We start from the raw sequence: 13,145 nt of genomic DNA, 5'->3' as shown, positions 1-13,145 counted from the left end.
TCGATGGTGATCGGTATAGAGCCATGATTACTAACTTTTTCATTCCTGAATTGAACAACCATGATGTCCAGGAGCTGTGGTTCCAACAAGAAGGCGCAACATGTCACACAGCTCGTGCCACAATCGATTTATTGAAAGACACGTTTGGTGACCGTCTAATTTTACGTTTTGGACCTCTGAATTGGCCTCAAAGATTTTGTGATTTAACACCGCTAGACTACTTTCTGTGGAGCTATCTAAAGTCATTGGTCTATGCGGATAAGCCACAAACCCTTGACCATTTGGAAAACAACATTCGCCGTGTTATTGCTGATATACGGCCACAAATTTTGGAAAAAGTCATCGAAAATTGGACGTCCAGGTTGGACTACATCCGAGCCAGCCGTGGTGGTCATAGCCAGAAATCATATTTAAAATGTAATGCCACAAGATTATCTTGCGGATAAATAAAATTCATGTCAATCGAATAATCCATCGTTGTTTTATTGCAATTTAAAGTTCTATAGCTCTAAAAAAAACACCCTTTAGATAATTACAGATTCCTCGGATCATTTTAAGAAAAAAAGTGCCATAAACATTGGCCTGCAAACGCTTTGTTTTAGAGATACAGGGTGTCAAAGTTTGATTTTTCTTCACGTTTTTTTTCATAGCACCTTACTCTTCACAAGATATAACAATGAAATTTGATAAAGATATTCCAATTCAAATTTTTCATCATGCGATATGCTAATTCTGAATGCAAATCTACAGGCTGATTTTTCTTCTGGAAAAGTACCCGTTTCTTTCCTCCAGAATTTTTTTTGGTGAAACACTGATATTTAAGAAAAATGGGTTCCAGTACACTTTTTTGTTCCTTGTAGTTTGGTCGTATCTGCTATCGATTTCGAGACAAAAATCTCTAGTAATCCTCAGACAAATCCAAATTATTATGGAGATCCAGTTAGTGAGCTATGGTGAGTTTTGGTACTCAAGAAGATTAATAAAGTTTCGATAACTGGTAAAATCATTGAAAAAAGTAGGACTACAAGAAACATCCTATATTTTGAAAACAAAGATTGCTTATAGGACTTTGTTTTTCTTGAAATTATCAGAGGAATATGCCATTTTTGTTTGTACCTCCAATTCAGGAGTATTCCGAGAAGTATTCATTCTGTTAATTGATTTCCCAACTTTTTTCTAGTTAAAATGCAAGATATTTCTCTAAGCTCAATATAATACTAGTAAGCTGATCTACCAGTAGATGAATAGAGCAAGTAGATTCAGAGAAATGCTGAATATAAACAGAATGATAAGTGTATTTCATTCTATTTTAAGGTTCATTTTCGAACATATTCAGGAACCCAACAAAATAAAAAAGTCTTATGTTTTCCAGGGACGTCACTTGGAAAAATACAAAACCGGAGATCACGAAAAGAATATCAAGCATGCGGGAATATATAATTCCATTGTTTCTACCAGATCGAGCTCACTAGGATGCAATACGTCACTCTCTACAATAGTTTAAAGATCTTATCGACTATACATATAGTTTCCAGTTAAGACGGTAACCACAAATTTCCATAAAATAAAGTAGCTCAGTTCCATAAATAATGCAAAAGGCCACACCTTGAAGATTAGAGTCGATTCTTGGTAATCTCGATTGATAATTCATGAGAAATGTCATTCGGATAAAGTGGTTTTTTTTAGGTTGATATTATGTTCCGAGAACTTATGTTTGCTAATTTATTTCTGTTCGAGGAAATAAAATTTCAATCAAAAGTATAAAACTGAGGGGAATAAATCATTCTTTGGCAGGATGTTGTCAACTTATCCTTGAGATAACTATAATTACGTAAATCTCAAAACCGGATATAAAATTGCATGTTCTCTATGAATATATCCAGCTGAAGGGACAATTTTTAATTTCATAGCGATCACCCTATTATTTTCTTATTCAAATTATTCTAAATTTGTATGGCTGTTAAAAAACCCTTAGAAGTGACTTTCAGTACTATAGGGTGCTTTTATTTCGAGGTATATAACTTTAAGTTGGCATTACTGTTCAAGATGGTGACCGATTTAACAGCTGTCAAGTGATTTATTCTCAGTTTGGTTTGGCAATTCATCATGAATAGATTCACGCCTGAACAACGCTTGCAAATAGTGTAATTTCATTTCGAAAATAATGGTTCTGTACGGAATACGTATCGCGCACTACGTTCATTTTATTTTGTTTAGCGATGAAGCGCACTTTTGGTTGAATGGCTACGTCAACATACAAAACTGCCGCATTTGGAGTGAAGCTCAAGTGTATGTCGAAACACCGTTACATCCAGAAAAACTGACTGTTTGGTGCGCATTATGGGCTGGTGGAATCATTGGTCCGTACTTCTTCAAAAACGATGATGGCCAGAACGTTACAGTTAATGGTGATCGGTATAGAGCCATGATTACTAACTTTTTCATTCCTGAATTGAACAACCATGATGTCCAGGGCTGTGGTTCCAACAAGACGGCGCAACATTTCACACAACTCGTGCCACAATCGATTTATTGAAAGACACGTTTGGTGACCGCCTAATTTCACGTTTTGGACCTGTGAATTGGCCTCCAACTTCTTGTGATTTAACACCGCCAGACTACTTTCTGTGAGGCTATGTAAAGTCATTGGTCTATGCGGATGAGCCACAAACCCTTGACCATTTGGAAGACAACATTCGCCGTGTTATTGCCGATATACGGCCACAAATGTTGGGAAAAGTTATCGAAAATTGGACGTCCAGATTGGACTACATCCGAGCCAGCCGTGGCGGTCATATGTCAGAAATCATATTTGAAATGTAATGCCACAAGATTATCTTGCGGATAAATAAAATTCATGTCAATCGAATAATCCATCGTTGTTTTATTGCAATTTAAAGTTCTATAGCTCTAAAAAAACACCCTTTATATTCAACTGAAGCGAGAACTGAAGGGACAATTTTTCAATCTCATAGCGATCACCAGAGTATTTTGTAGTTGATATGTGAAATTTGTATGGCTGTTAAAATGTAATAAAAAAACCCTTAGAAGGAACTTTCAGTACTCTTTCTTCGGAAATAAACTTCTATGGTTCTGAAATATAGCATAAGTATTCGAGTAGTTATTTCGCAAATAATACAAATATGCAAGTAAAATACTAAGTACATTACAACTGAGAGTTTCACAAGGCTTCGATATATCAATAAACGCCTTAATTTCATTCTGAATTCTATGATGCAACCATAATTGTATTGACATAGTCCACAGAAATGATTAAAGGTTTGGGAACTTCAATGCATTTCTATGGTATTATATTCATAACCTTCAATCAATGCAACAATGTCAAATACTTCCCTCATAATCATTTAGGAGCTCATAGACGACAAGTTAGAGGTAAGTGAAGGTTGAAATCAAACCAAACAGGGTTTGGCCTATAACCAGTTGTGCCTAAAAAAATCCAACATCGATCAACCCTACGTACCTCCTAGTTAATTGCTGCAGTAATGACCAACCGAGTCGTAAAGAATCTCCAATGGTAATATCCGAAACACACCCACAGATGGACCAATAACTCCTAGTTACAGTCAACGAGTTTCTTTCGGTGTGTTATTTATGCATAGAACTATAAAAACTCTGTGGTCTCGCCCTCCTGTCTGCGTCATTAACGGAGGCGTTGGAAAATGAATCAAAGACACCCGAGAAATTAATTTATTGCCTTTCTAACTGGCCGAAGAAGTGAACTGGTAAATAAAGCAGAGCGCGCTTTACAACTTGTTATCTGAACAGTCGTAGGAGGCTGTACAGGGATACTGTGATGAGCAGGAATCAAGATGGCCGGCTAATGCCAGGAGCACAGAGTCTGATGGTTGAAGCGCGTTTTGTTTGTGTGAATCAAGCTTAACGCAATTATATTCGGTTGTTTAAAATAAAGATGATTTCTAGAAGTGTTGAAAACGATTAATAACACTCGATAGTATAAAGTATAAGGGTAAATAGAAGGATTAAGTGTAGGTCAATCAAGGTTTTTCACATGTATGTTCATTGACATCCTTTGTTTCCTGAAGAAAAGATTTATGACAATACGGTTGCTAAGACGTTAACAGCAAATAAGTAGGAATTTCTATATATTGTCGTAAGTTTCATTGAATTATATTATTTGGTAGACTTGGGAAATAGGGTTCAAAAACCTTCTGTCCAAAATCCCTTTTTGGGATATTTGTAAATCCTTGTCACAAGAGAAGTTGATACAATTTTACATACATTCAAGTACCTATTCAAATTTCCGAATCAATTATTAAAATCCTGATAAATTTTTAGAGGTAGAATTTAGGTGCGATTTTTTTTGGTCTAATAATAGTTGCCTTTTTGTTGTGTTGTGTTGTCAAATGTTGAACCGATAGTACTTATTATCAGTTGAGTTCGATTTATTGATAACAATTCTTGGTAATATCAATTTTTTTCAAAAAATAAATGTGCTAAACACTAGAAACTTTCAGGTTTTCTGGTTTGAAGTCCCAATATCTAAGTAAAATTTTCTGGAATCATATCCATATGAAATTTTGTTTCTCTAATTCTTTGGCAAATCTGTTCAGTATGCCATACCTTATAGAACAAGAACGTGCGATAATATCTCAGATTCACACAAATATTTCAGATTTTATTATGATATGTTCGAGGATATGTTGGTATTCGGAACTTTTCTGACACGGATTTATCTATTATCTGTCAAATTTCTGTTACAGAAAACTGTTCTGCCAACCCACATTTTTCATTCCTCATTCCATGAATTTCATTAAAAGTTCAGTGAATTAGTGAAAATAATATACAATACTTGTACAGAAAGCTCATTCTACCACCAGTTGCCAACATAAATATACTATAGTACCGTTTTTCTATTTCTAATTGCTCAGAAGCGATCTAGTTTGAAAATAGTCTCAAAAATAGTGCTAGACAAATTCACAAAGTCAGAACGTTTCATTTTTCAGTAATACAAACGCGAATTCAAATGTACCAAAATCTTGTGCTGATTAGCAAAGAAAAACAAGGTTTACATAATTATAGCTGTAAAAAAAGCATCTTTAATACCGCTATCAATGTGACAAAAACCCAAAATCAAATTGAATTTTTGGCATTGGAGTGAATTTATCATCTAGAATAAAACAAGCTGCAGAATGAGCTCCTATTCCAACACGAATGCGAAATTTGAAAAAGAGCGAGTTTTCGAACGCATGAGTGTTGGAATTGCCTTCTGCAATGAGTATTAGACGATATTTTCTCTATTTCAGTCAAGTTTTGTAAAATATTGTCGAAATTCAATGAAAAATTCAGATTTTGCATTCTAGTGACTTTTGTATTGTATCTTGGCAATTGGTGTAACTGTTACGAAAATTGACAGATTACGGAATTTGAATAGTTATGAATTTTGAAATAATTTATAATTACGCGTTAAATTCGTGAATTATATCTGACAAAATCGATTTAACAACACCAGAATCTAGAGAAGTCGCGAATAAAGTTGCAAATCATTTCACTGTATCCAAATTATATCATCATATTGACCATTGTGTCTTGATCGGAAGTCAGTGTAGACAACCACAAAACGAAAAATATAACTGAAAACAATGCTGAAATGAGTACATTACCGCACTGTTTTTAGTAATGTAATGAACTCACTACGATACTGAAATAGAGAAATAGAGGAAAAAAAATTCGTGATCACCGCCTTAGCATTTTCAGGGCTCCTTTCACCCGAAGACCTTCCAAGCCAGCTCAAACAACAGAAAATCTCTTTAGCTACGGTATAACCTAGAGAACTCATTCGACGTACTTAATCCTTTGAAATGCGGCAACCCGATACCCTTGACAGACCGTCTCCACTATTTACAAGTTTCTGCCACCGATTAAGTGTCGGCAAACGCGACACAAAGCGCATTAATAATATTCGGACTCCCCAAAAAAAAAAAAAAAACTGGTCACATTCAATTCTGAAATATACGCGGTAAACCCAACGCCAGAAAAAAACATTCCTAGCTACCTGTGTCTAAGCTCGAATCCTTCCTTGGTGTAGCTTGTAGGCGGTCCTGTCCATTATAATCACTAATCCACGGTGGACAAAACAAAATTACCAGTTCTTTGTTATTCTTCTCCCTTTAGCCTCGGGCTAGAAGCCACTTGCATCAGGTCGAAATCCTAGAGGTTTTTGTGGTAGAACCATGAAAGTGGTTTGTGCAGAGATGGCCCTGACAAAGGGATCAAAACGGAAGTAGCCGGCTTAAGCGTATTAAGTTTAGGATTTTTTTTAACACCACGCACGGGTTGGTCGATGACAGCTTTTGGTATGTGGAGCGTTTCATTCAGGACTTTTGCAATTTGTTACCTACTTCCAGAATGTGTTTTGTGCTGATAATACGTTTAATAACTTGCTCTTTTTGAAATAGGAATGGTAAAATTTGAAATGGATAAAATGGCAAACCTGTCTATTATTTTTTGACATTTCTTATGTCATTTGTGGTCACTAAGTTATGCCATTTGATCATGGAAAGATAAAGACTTCCACATCGTTCAGAAATTATTGTTAAATTGTTTTATCAAAATCTGTGCTCATTTGTGAATACCGAGAGAAACTTAAGAAGAATTCATGCACGACATTATTCAGTGACTCGACTCTATTCGTCGTATATTAGACAAATTTTAAAGTGGTTTGTGAATTCTTCTTGAGTTTCTCTCAGTATTCACAAATGAGAACTGATTTCGATAAAACCGAGGATAAAACGATTTCTAGACGTTCTTGAAGTGTGTATCTTTTCATGATTAAATCGCATAACCTACTAAACACAAATGACATAAGAAATGTCAAAAAATAATATGCAATATTGAAACGATCACCATTTTAAATTCCTATTGTAAAACCCTGTAAGTGATAGTTATGATTGCAGTTCCTTTCAACAGAGACGGCGTGGACAAAAACAGGTTACGTCCTAAATGAAAGAAGATTTGGGATGCTATGATTAATATTTTTCAAGTGTATTCGGTAGAATAAAATTTGGGTGGCACAAACAATTTCGAAAAAATGAAAAGGATCATGACATAATATTGATTTTCAGTTGAAATCTCCTTCTTTCGAATGCACAATAAACTATGTGGCCCTCGATGTGGCCCATAACGGTAATTCATATATATTTGATCGCAGCCAACGTTATATCTGTCAAATTGATGTCAAACTTTGTTCTGGAACTTAACATCGGTTGTTAAAGTTCCATAACCTTTGGAAAATGATCAAACCTGATGTCTACTATCAGTTGATATTATGGGTGATATTGTTGCTTGTGGTCTTTTTCAATATCTTTATAGTCATCAGGGTGATTCCTCTGGTGACTCATAAATGGAGCGGATAGTTTGACATATGAATTTTTCTCAAATTCTCATCCTCTGTTAAGCTAGACTCCTTCAAAGGATAGTACAATTCGACAATTTTGATTTGTGTTCTCATATGATAACCTTATTGAAACACTCATAACCAAATCTTTCCTACCCTCCAGTGTCCTTAGAGGGGTTGAAATATCCAACCCCTTACAGTATTTATCTCAGAGCTTCTCGATGGACAGATATATTGGAACAATGTTAGTACCAGTGAATAGCTTAGTTCATTTGGAAATTTTTGATTGTCTTATTTTTATCCCAAAAGCGATAGTTTTCCAGTAACTCAAAGAGTTTATATGTTAGTATTCAGTAATTTTTCTCTGATGAGTTTTTTCTCACAAATCCCTTCTTGCCACGAATACTGATGTTTTTTTCATTTTTTGTCTCTAAAAATCTCTCAACACACATGCGTTGTGTGAGAAAATGGGAGGCTGGACACAAACTGAAGGCAGACGACGCTCGAAATAAAAACTCAACAACAAAGAGAATTTCGACAATCTATCTGCTTTACCATTAATGACAGATTGTACATCATCCTAAAATATTCAATCAGAATATTTGACAGACCTCAGGATGTCAACAAAATCTAGTAGCCTGCTTCTTCAATAACTAAAGCCCAGAAAAAACATCTGGACGACATGAATGACCAAAAAAAATCCATTGATAAACAGAAAACCTGAAAGAGATTAAAACTCTATTCATAAAAGATCTTTCCTGTACTTAGTTATTGTTATACGATTAGCAATTAGAGGTTTGCTCTTATCTCTGAGGAGATTTTTAACCCGGATTTGGGTTAAGGAGTCCACGTCTAATGAGTTTTATGCTTTGAAGCTTTTGCGAACCCAAGATTAAAATCCCAATTGGGGTTGTTCCTCTCCACAAAATATCATGTTCAGATTCACATCAATGTTCCCAATTCGCCAAGATATAGTTTATATCTATATGGGTTTCGCCTACCGTTGGTTACCTGAGTCAGGTAAACAGTCCTTCCAATCCTTTTTGATGCCACACGTCAGCTCTTGATCCTATCAAAACCTCAAAAAAAGTTGATGGCAATTCCGTGAAGTGATCTATTCAATTATTTATGTTTACGTTTTGTTGAATTATAAAAGCTAGCATGTTTCCATTTTTTTCATTTAGATCTCACGAAATGATTTAGCATACTATTATCTCAGTCTTACAAAGGTAAGTGCCAATCAAGGATGCTGTTTCTTTTGGTTAAACTAGAATCTAAATTGATACGTCAGCGAGGTTAGATGTTGAGGCTTGATAGACTAGGTAAGTAGACTTTGTTGTAATAATAACAGTAAGTGTAAGAAGGGTAATGATGCTTGAAGATGGAATGACATCTCAAATGATACTTTCTCCGTTTCTAAGCCAAACCGTACACTTAATAAGGTTCTATTCCAGGAGATTTCGTCAAAGTTTACATGACAAATCAACCATAGAGATGTTTATGTAAAGAAGTCAACGTGTTGATAGTTATGGACTTATTTTTGATACTTCTTGCTATCTCAGATGAATAGTAGACTACATTACAGCTTGGCATTATTTACCACCACCAAGTGCTTCATTATACAAACATTTGAACCTGCTAAAACGTTCTATTTACATGCTCTGGCACCGATAGCCATCAAAGAAGACATAGAAATGCACACAATCAGGTCCTTACTCTTTAAAGCGTCGTATTCAGTAATCCATGGGGGTCAGATCATCGCGTATTATGAACAAGAGTCACTAAAGCACTCAATAAATGTCACATAATTTCACATGGCAACCGCAGTAACATTGAAAACCGATCAAGTGACCATGGGGTGGCTTCCGTAGTGAAAACGGTCACAGAGCACCCCCACTGCGTGTGCAATAAACACCGAGATAAAATTTGAAAAACGGGAGCAACGGATCCTGAGACAGAGTTGCGTAAAACGTGCCTGCGCGTCGTCGTATCGTCCTCGACTAAGTTGGCTATCTTCAGAGTCTTTACTCAGGTGGCTAACCTGTTCGCCTCCCTCCCCCTTCGCACGGTAGTGGTAGGCATCGCCTCTACACGGCAGCGGTGGCGCGTTCAACTGTTCTATGTTCCAGCCGCTGTTCAATTGTTCCCCCTCAGACCGCCACAGCCAACGTCGTATCTGTAGGCGTTCGCTAGTAGATCGGTTGGAAATTACTTACATAAGATGGTCATATACACTTTCTATACGAAGTTAATGTGTACTTATTACTTTTTTTATTATTCGGTATCTATATATGTGATGCCATTAGTGAGCATTGCGTCGATCACCTGTGAGTCGAGGATGGTTTGCGGGTGGTCCGATGTTGCTTTGTTTTAGTTGGATGTGTCACTCTCTGACTTGAAGAGAAGAAGAAGACTTCTTCTATCTATGATGACTAAAATAAAAGAAGAAAAAATAACAGTATAAGACCATAAAGAAGTATTTGTTAGCAGTACCTATATGGTAAAGGGTTTTCCGATAAGAAATGCGAATATATATTTGAGAGAAATCATAAACGATGAAAAACGATATCAACCAAAAGACTACGGTTGTGGCAACATATCCTTTTCATGAAATTTTCCATGACCAGTTCGCACATTTGTGGCTGTTTGTCCTCAATAACTTCACGTGCCACCAAAGAAAAGAGTCAAAATGTGTTAAATCACAAGATCTAAGAGGCGAGTTTTCTTTTTACAAAACTGCGATTGTTCCGTAACTTGTGTGGCACGTAGCGCCGTTTTGTTGAGAATAAACGCCGTTCACATCAATATCTTCCAATTCCGTCCATGAAAAATCAATAATCATTGCTCGCAATCCATTCACTGCAATAGTTAGGCTAGTCTCATTTTCGACCAAGTAAGGTTAAATCACACCATCAGCTTAAAAACCGAGCGACGCATTCGGTTTCGATTCTTCACATGGCCAAATTGTCCCGACAGCTCAACAGTTTCACTCTTGTCATGCGACATGTGTCATCAGGTGCTTTTCCCATGTTTTTCAGATGCAACATCGCAAGACAGTGTCACATGAGTTCTACCGTCAGTTTCCTCAGTTCCCATTTACTGAGTGAGAGAACTTTTTTAGTCCAGCTCGTCAAGTAGGAGAGAAGTGACTTGGCCTGTCTTTGATTGTCTGCCAGAACGCAAGCTTCCTCTTCCTATTCCTTAACTGCCATCACTTGATGACTAGTTGGAAAGCCACAAAATGGCTCTGGCGGCGGCTTTCGACCATAGCACTTCTCTATTACTTGACATTGTCGTAAGTGACCCATTTTTCATCTCCAGTCATCATCCTCTTCGAAAATGGGTCGATTTTATTAAATTTCAGCAGCGATACGCTGATGGAAATTCGGCCCAAAAGGTGCTTTCTTGTGCCAGTACGTTTGGTACCCACAAATCAAGCTTCATTTTAATATATCCTTCACCAAATTGTTCAATGGGCGTTGCTATGATTGCTAACATAATATCTACCTCGATATCTACACGATTTTATCGATATTTTCGACGGTAGGACTGCCACGCGTGTTGAGTTCTTCACCTCCATTACATAAGAATAGGAACGCTCGAACCACTGTTGTTGAAAGAATATCGGTAGCAAATTTTTCTGGTCGTTTTCGACGTGCTTTTCCCTTTCATATAGTAAAAATTAAAATAGAGCGAATTTCTTTCCTCGAGACTTCAATACTCGACGCACGATAGTCCAGGACTACATAGATCAAGGCCAAGCGCTATTCTGCCAAAGAAGCATTAGTAGTACACCTACACACTCACACCTCTACAACGCCTTATTGTATGATCCAGTGTGACCAATAACGAAAACGAAGGAGATATACTTAGTTGAAAAAAAAAGCCTCCAAATATGAAATTACTTTTTCTTCAACCTAATATTTTTCTCCACTACTCCATTACCCATTTAGTGACGCTGTCTGCCCGAGAGATGGCGTCATGGGCGTCGCGCCACACTTTAATCCGGCTCCGGCGTTGTGTTGTAGCAGAGTCACCTCTCCTCGATGGTGTAAGAGAGTATTTTAGGCAGAGATCGCTGGATTGCCTAACTGAAGAGTTCCCTAGCGATCTCGGGACGAAACACGCATAATCCTGAGGGAGAGGGCGCACCAACGTAATTTTGGCTCGAGAAAGTCTAGCCAAACTCAAAAACTTGTAATATCAATAAAAATATTTCAACAGAAACCATTAACATTGTTGCAGAAATTATAAGAGGGAACTTGACAAATCTCGAATATTTTGCTAATGTTATGGTACCTTCAAATATTCTACGTCCAGCTATTGTTGTTTTACTGATGTCGATGGTCAATGAAAAGAAGCAGCCATTCCAGCTTTGTTGTGTTGCTGACTTATGCTGTTTTGAATGTTTCGTTTATAAAAACGAAACCGGACAGGATCAAATTATTCAGACTTTGCTGCCTATCTCTGTTACTACATCCGTTGTTACCAACGGTCGATTACTTTGTGGTGGTTTGTTCGGTAATGACAGTTTAAGCAAATGGTTTTCAGCAACCACTCTTTCACACAACTCGTAAAATCAAACGACACTTGAGTAATCATTGTATATTGAATGAACATAAAAAAATGCATGTCTTTACATCTTATTTCTCTTCTGGTTCGGTAGGATACATCACGTAATCTGGTTTGGACGCTCTATACTCCTCCCCATAAAAAGTGTGCAACAAACTCAGGTCCACTGGATCATTTATCTTCACCTTCTTCCTCTGCAACAACTTTGCGTACCTCTCCTTGAACTCTTCATACTTCAGACACCACTCGAATTCTTCATCGGTTAGCTGAGACCTCAAACCCCTCCTCACCTTACTCATTATAATTTGCTGCTTTTTCTTGAAACTTATGTAGTTTTGGTACCATTCTGAATCGTCGAAGTTGTATTCTTCAGCTAGTTTTTCGGTCTTTTTGAAAGCTCGTTCTTCTAAAGCTCCCATGTCTATTGATTTCCGTTCTTTTTCTGTAGAAACTCTTGTGAGCTTGTTTTCCGTCTTATAGCGGGACTTTCCTGTCCCTCGGTGTGCAGGTATATTCTCGAAATATATGTTTTCTTGGTGGAATATACATAAGTCACCCTCTGATTTCCCTACCCAGAAAATAAACATATACAATAAAGTCATAAATCTATTACGTTGAATTATTCCAATTTTCCGAAAGTAAGAATTTATTCATTTTACTTACCGTACCAAGGTCTACCTACATTATCCAACAAAATAATGTCACCAACAGGCTTATTTTCTACAAATTCTAGAATAAGTTTCAGATTTCCTGGCAGATTCAAGCAACCAGCTCCTTTAAATTTGTATTTTTCTAGGTTACCTTCATACACAGTACCGTCTTTGAATGTTATCTCCACCGGACTACCATCAATTAATTTATCATCGTACCATTTTCCTGTGTACGATTGACCGTCATTTGTGGTGTAAGTACCAAATCCTTCTTTCCAGACTAAACCGCTGACATGGGCACAATACTCTCCTTCATATGTGTCTCCATTGGGGTAAGTGAAATTAGATGTGCCTTTTTGGAAATCGGGATCGATGAAACTTTTGGATTTCTGCAAAGCTACAGAGGTCGTAGAGGCATTTTTGTTCATAAAAAGCTGGGATTGTGACATTTTGCGGCAATCAAAATCGACAGAAATGAAAGGACTATTCAAAAAAATACCTCAAACATAGAAGACAAATTGCTGTCATTTCTCCAATCATAAGAAACA

The 13,145-nt window shown here is 36.9% G+C and overlaps 2 protein-coding genes across 2 annotated transcripts in view; both read right to left on the bottom strand.

Annotated features, from left to right (window-relative positions):
- The window catches only part of LOC123681700 (protein bowel-like), a 63,781-nt gene extending 54,299 nt beyond the window's left edge, over nucleotides 1–9,482 (bottom strand). Inside the window, exon 1 of the mRNA XM_045619944.1 lies at nucleotides 9,092–9,482. The gene's annotated coding sequence lies outside the window, so the exon portion shown is untranslated. The remainder of the gene's footprint in view (nucleotides 1–9,091) is intronic.
- A 2,486-nt stretch (nucleotides 9,483–11,968) lies between these two features.
- On the bottom strand, nucleotides 11,969–13,120 carry LOC123681698. Its single transcript, XM_045619942.1, has 2 exons — nucleotides 12,611–13,120; nucleotides 11,969–12,515 (listed from the first exon to the last, which is right to left on the bottom strand). The coding sequence occupies exons 1-2, from the start codon at nucleotides 13,044–13,046 to the stop codon at nucleotides 12,019–12,021; spliced, it is 933 nt and encodes a 310-aa protein (XP_045475898.1). The 5' UTR covers nucleotides 13,047–13,120; the 3' UTR covers nucleotides 11,969–12,018.
- Nucleotides 13,121–13,145: the final 25 nt, after the last annotated feature.

The sequence above is a fragment of the Harmonia axyridis genome, chromosome 6 (assembly GCF_914767665.1).
Source record: "Harmonia axyridis chromosome 6, icHarAxyr1.1, whole genome shotgun sequence".
NCBI classification, from domain to species: domain Eukaryota; kingdom Metazoa; phylum Arthropoda; class Insecta; order Coleoptera; family Coccinellidae; genus Harmonia; species Harmonia axyridis.
Note: the sequence above shows the minus strand (reverse complement) of the source record. Positions and strands in the feature narration are given on the sequence as shown.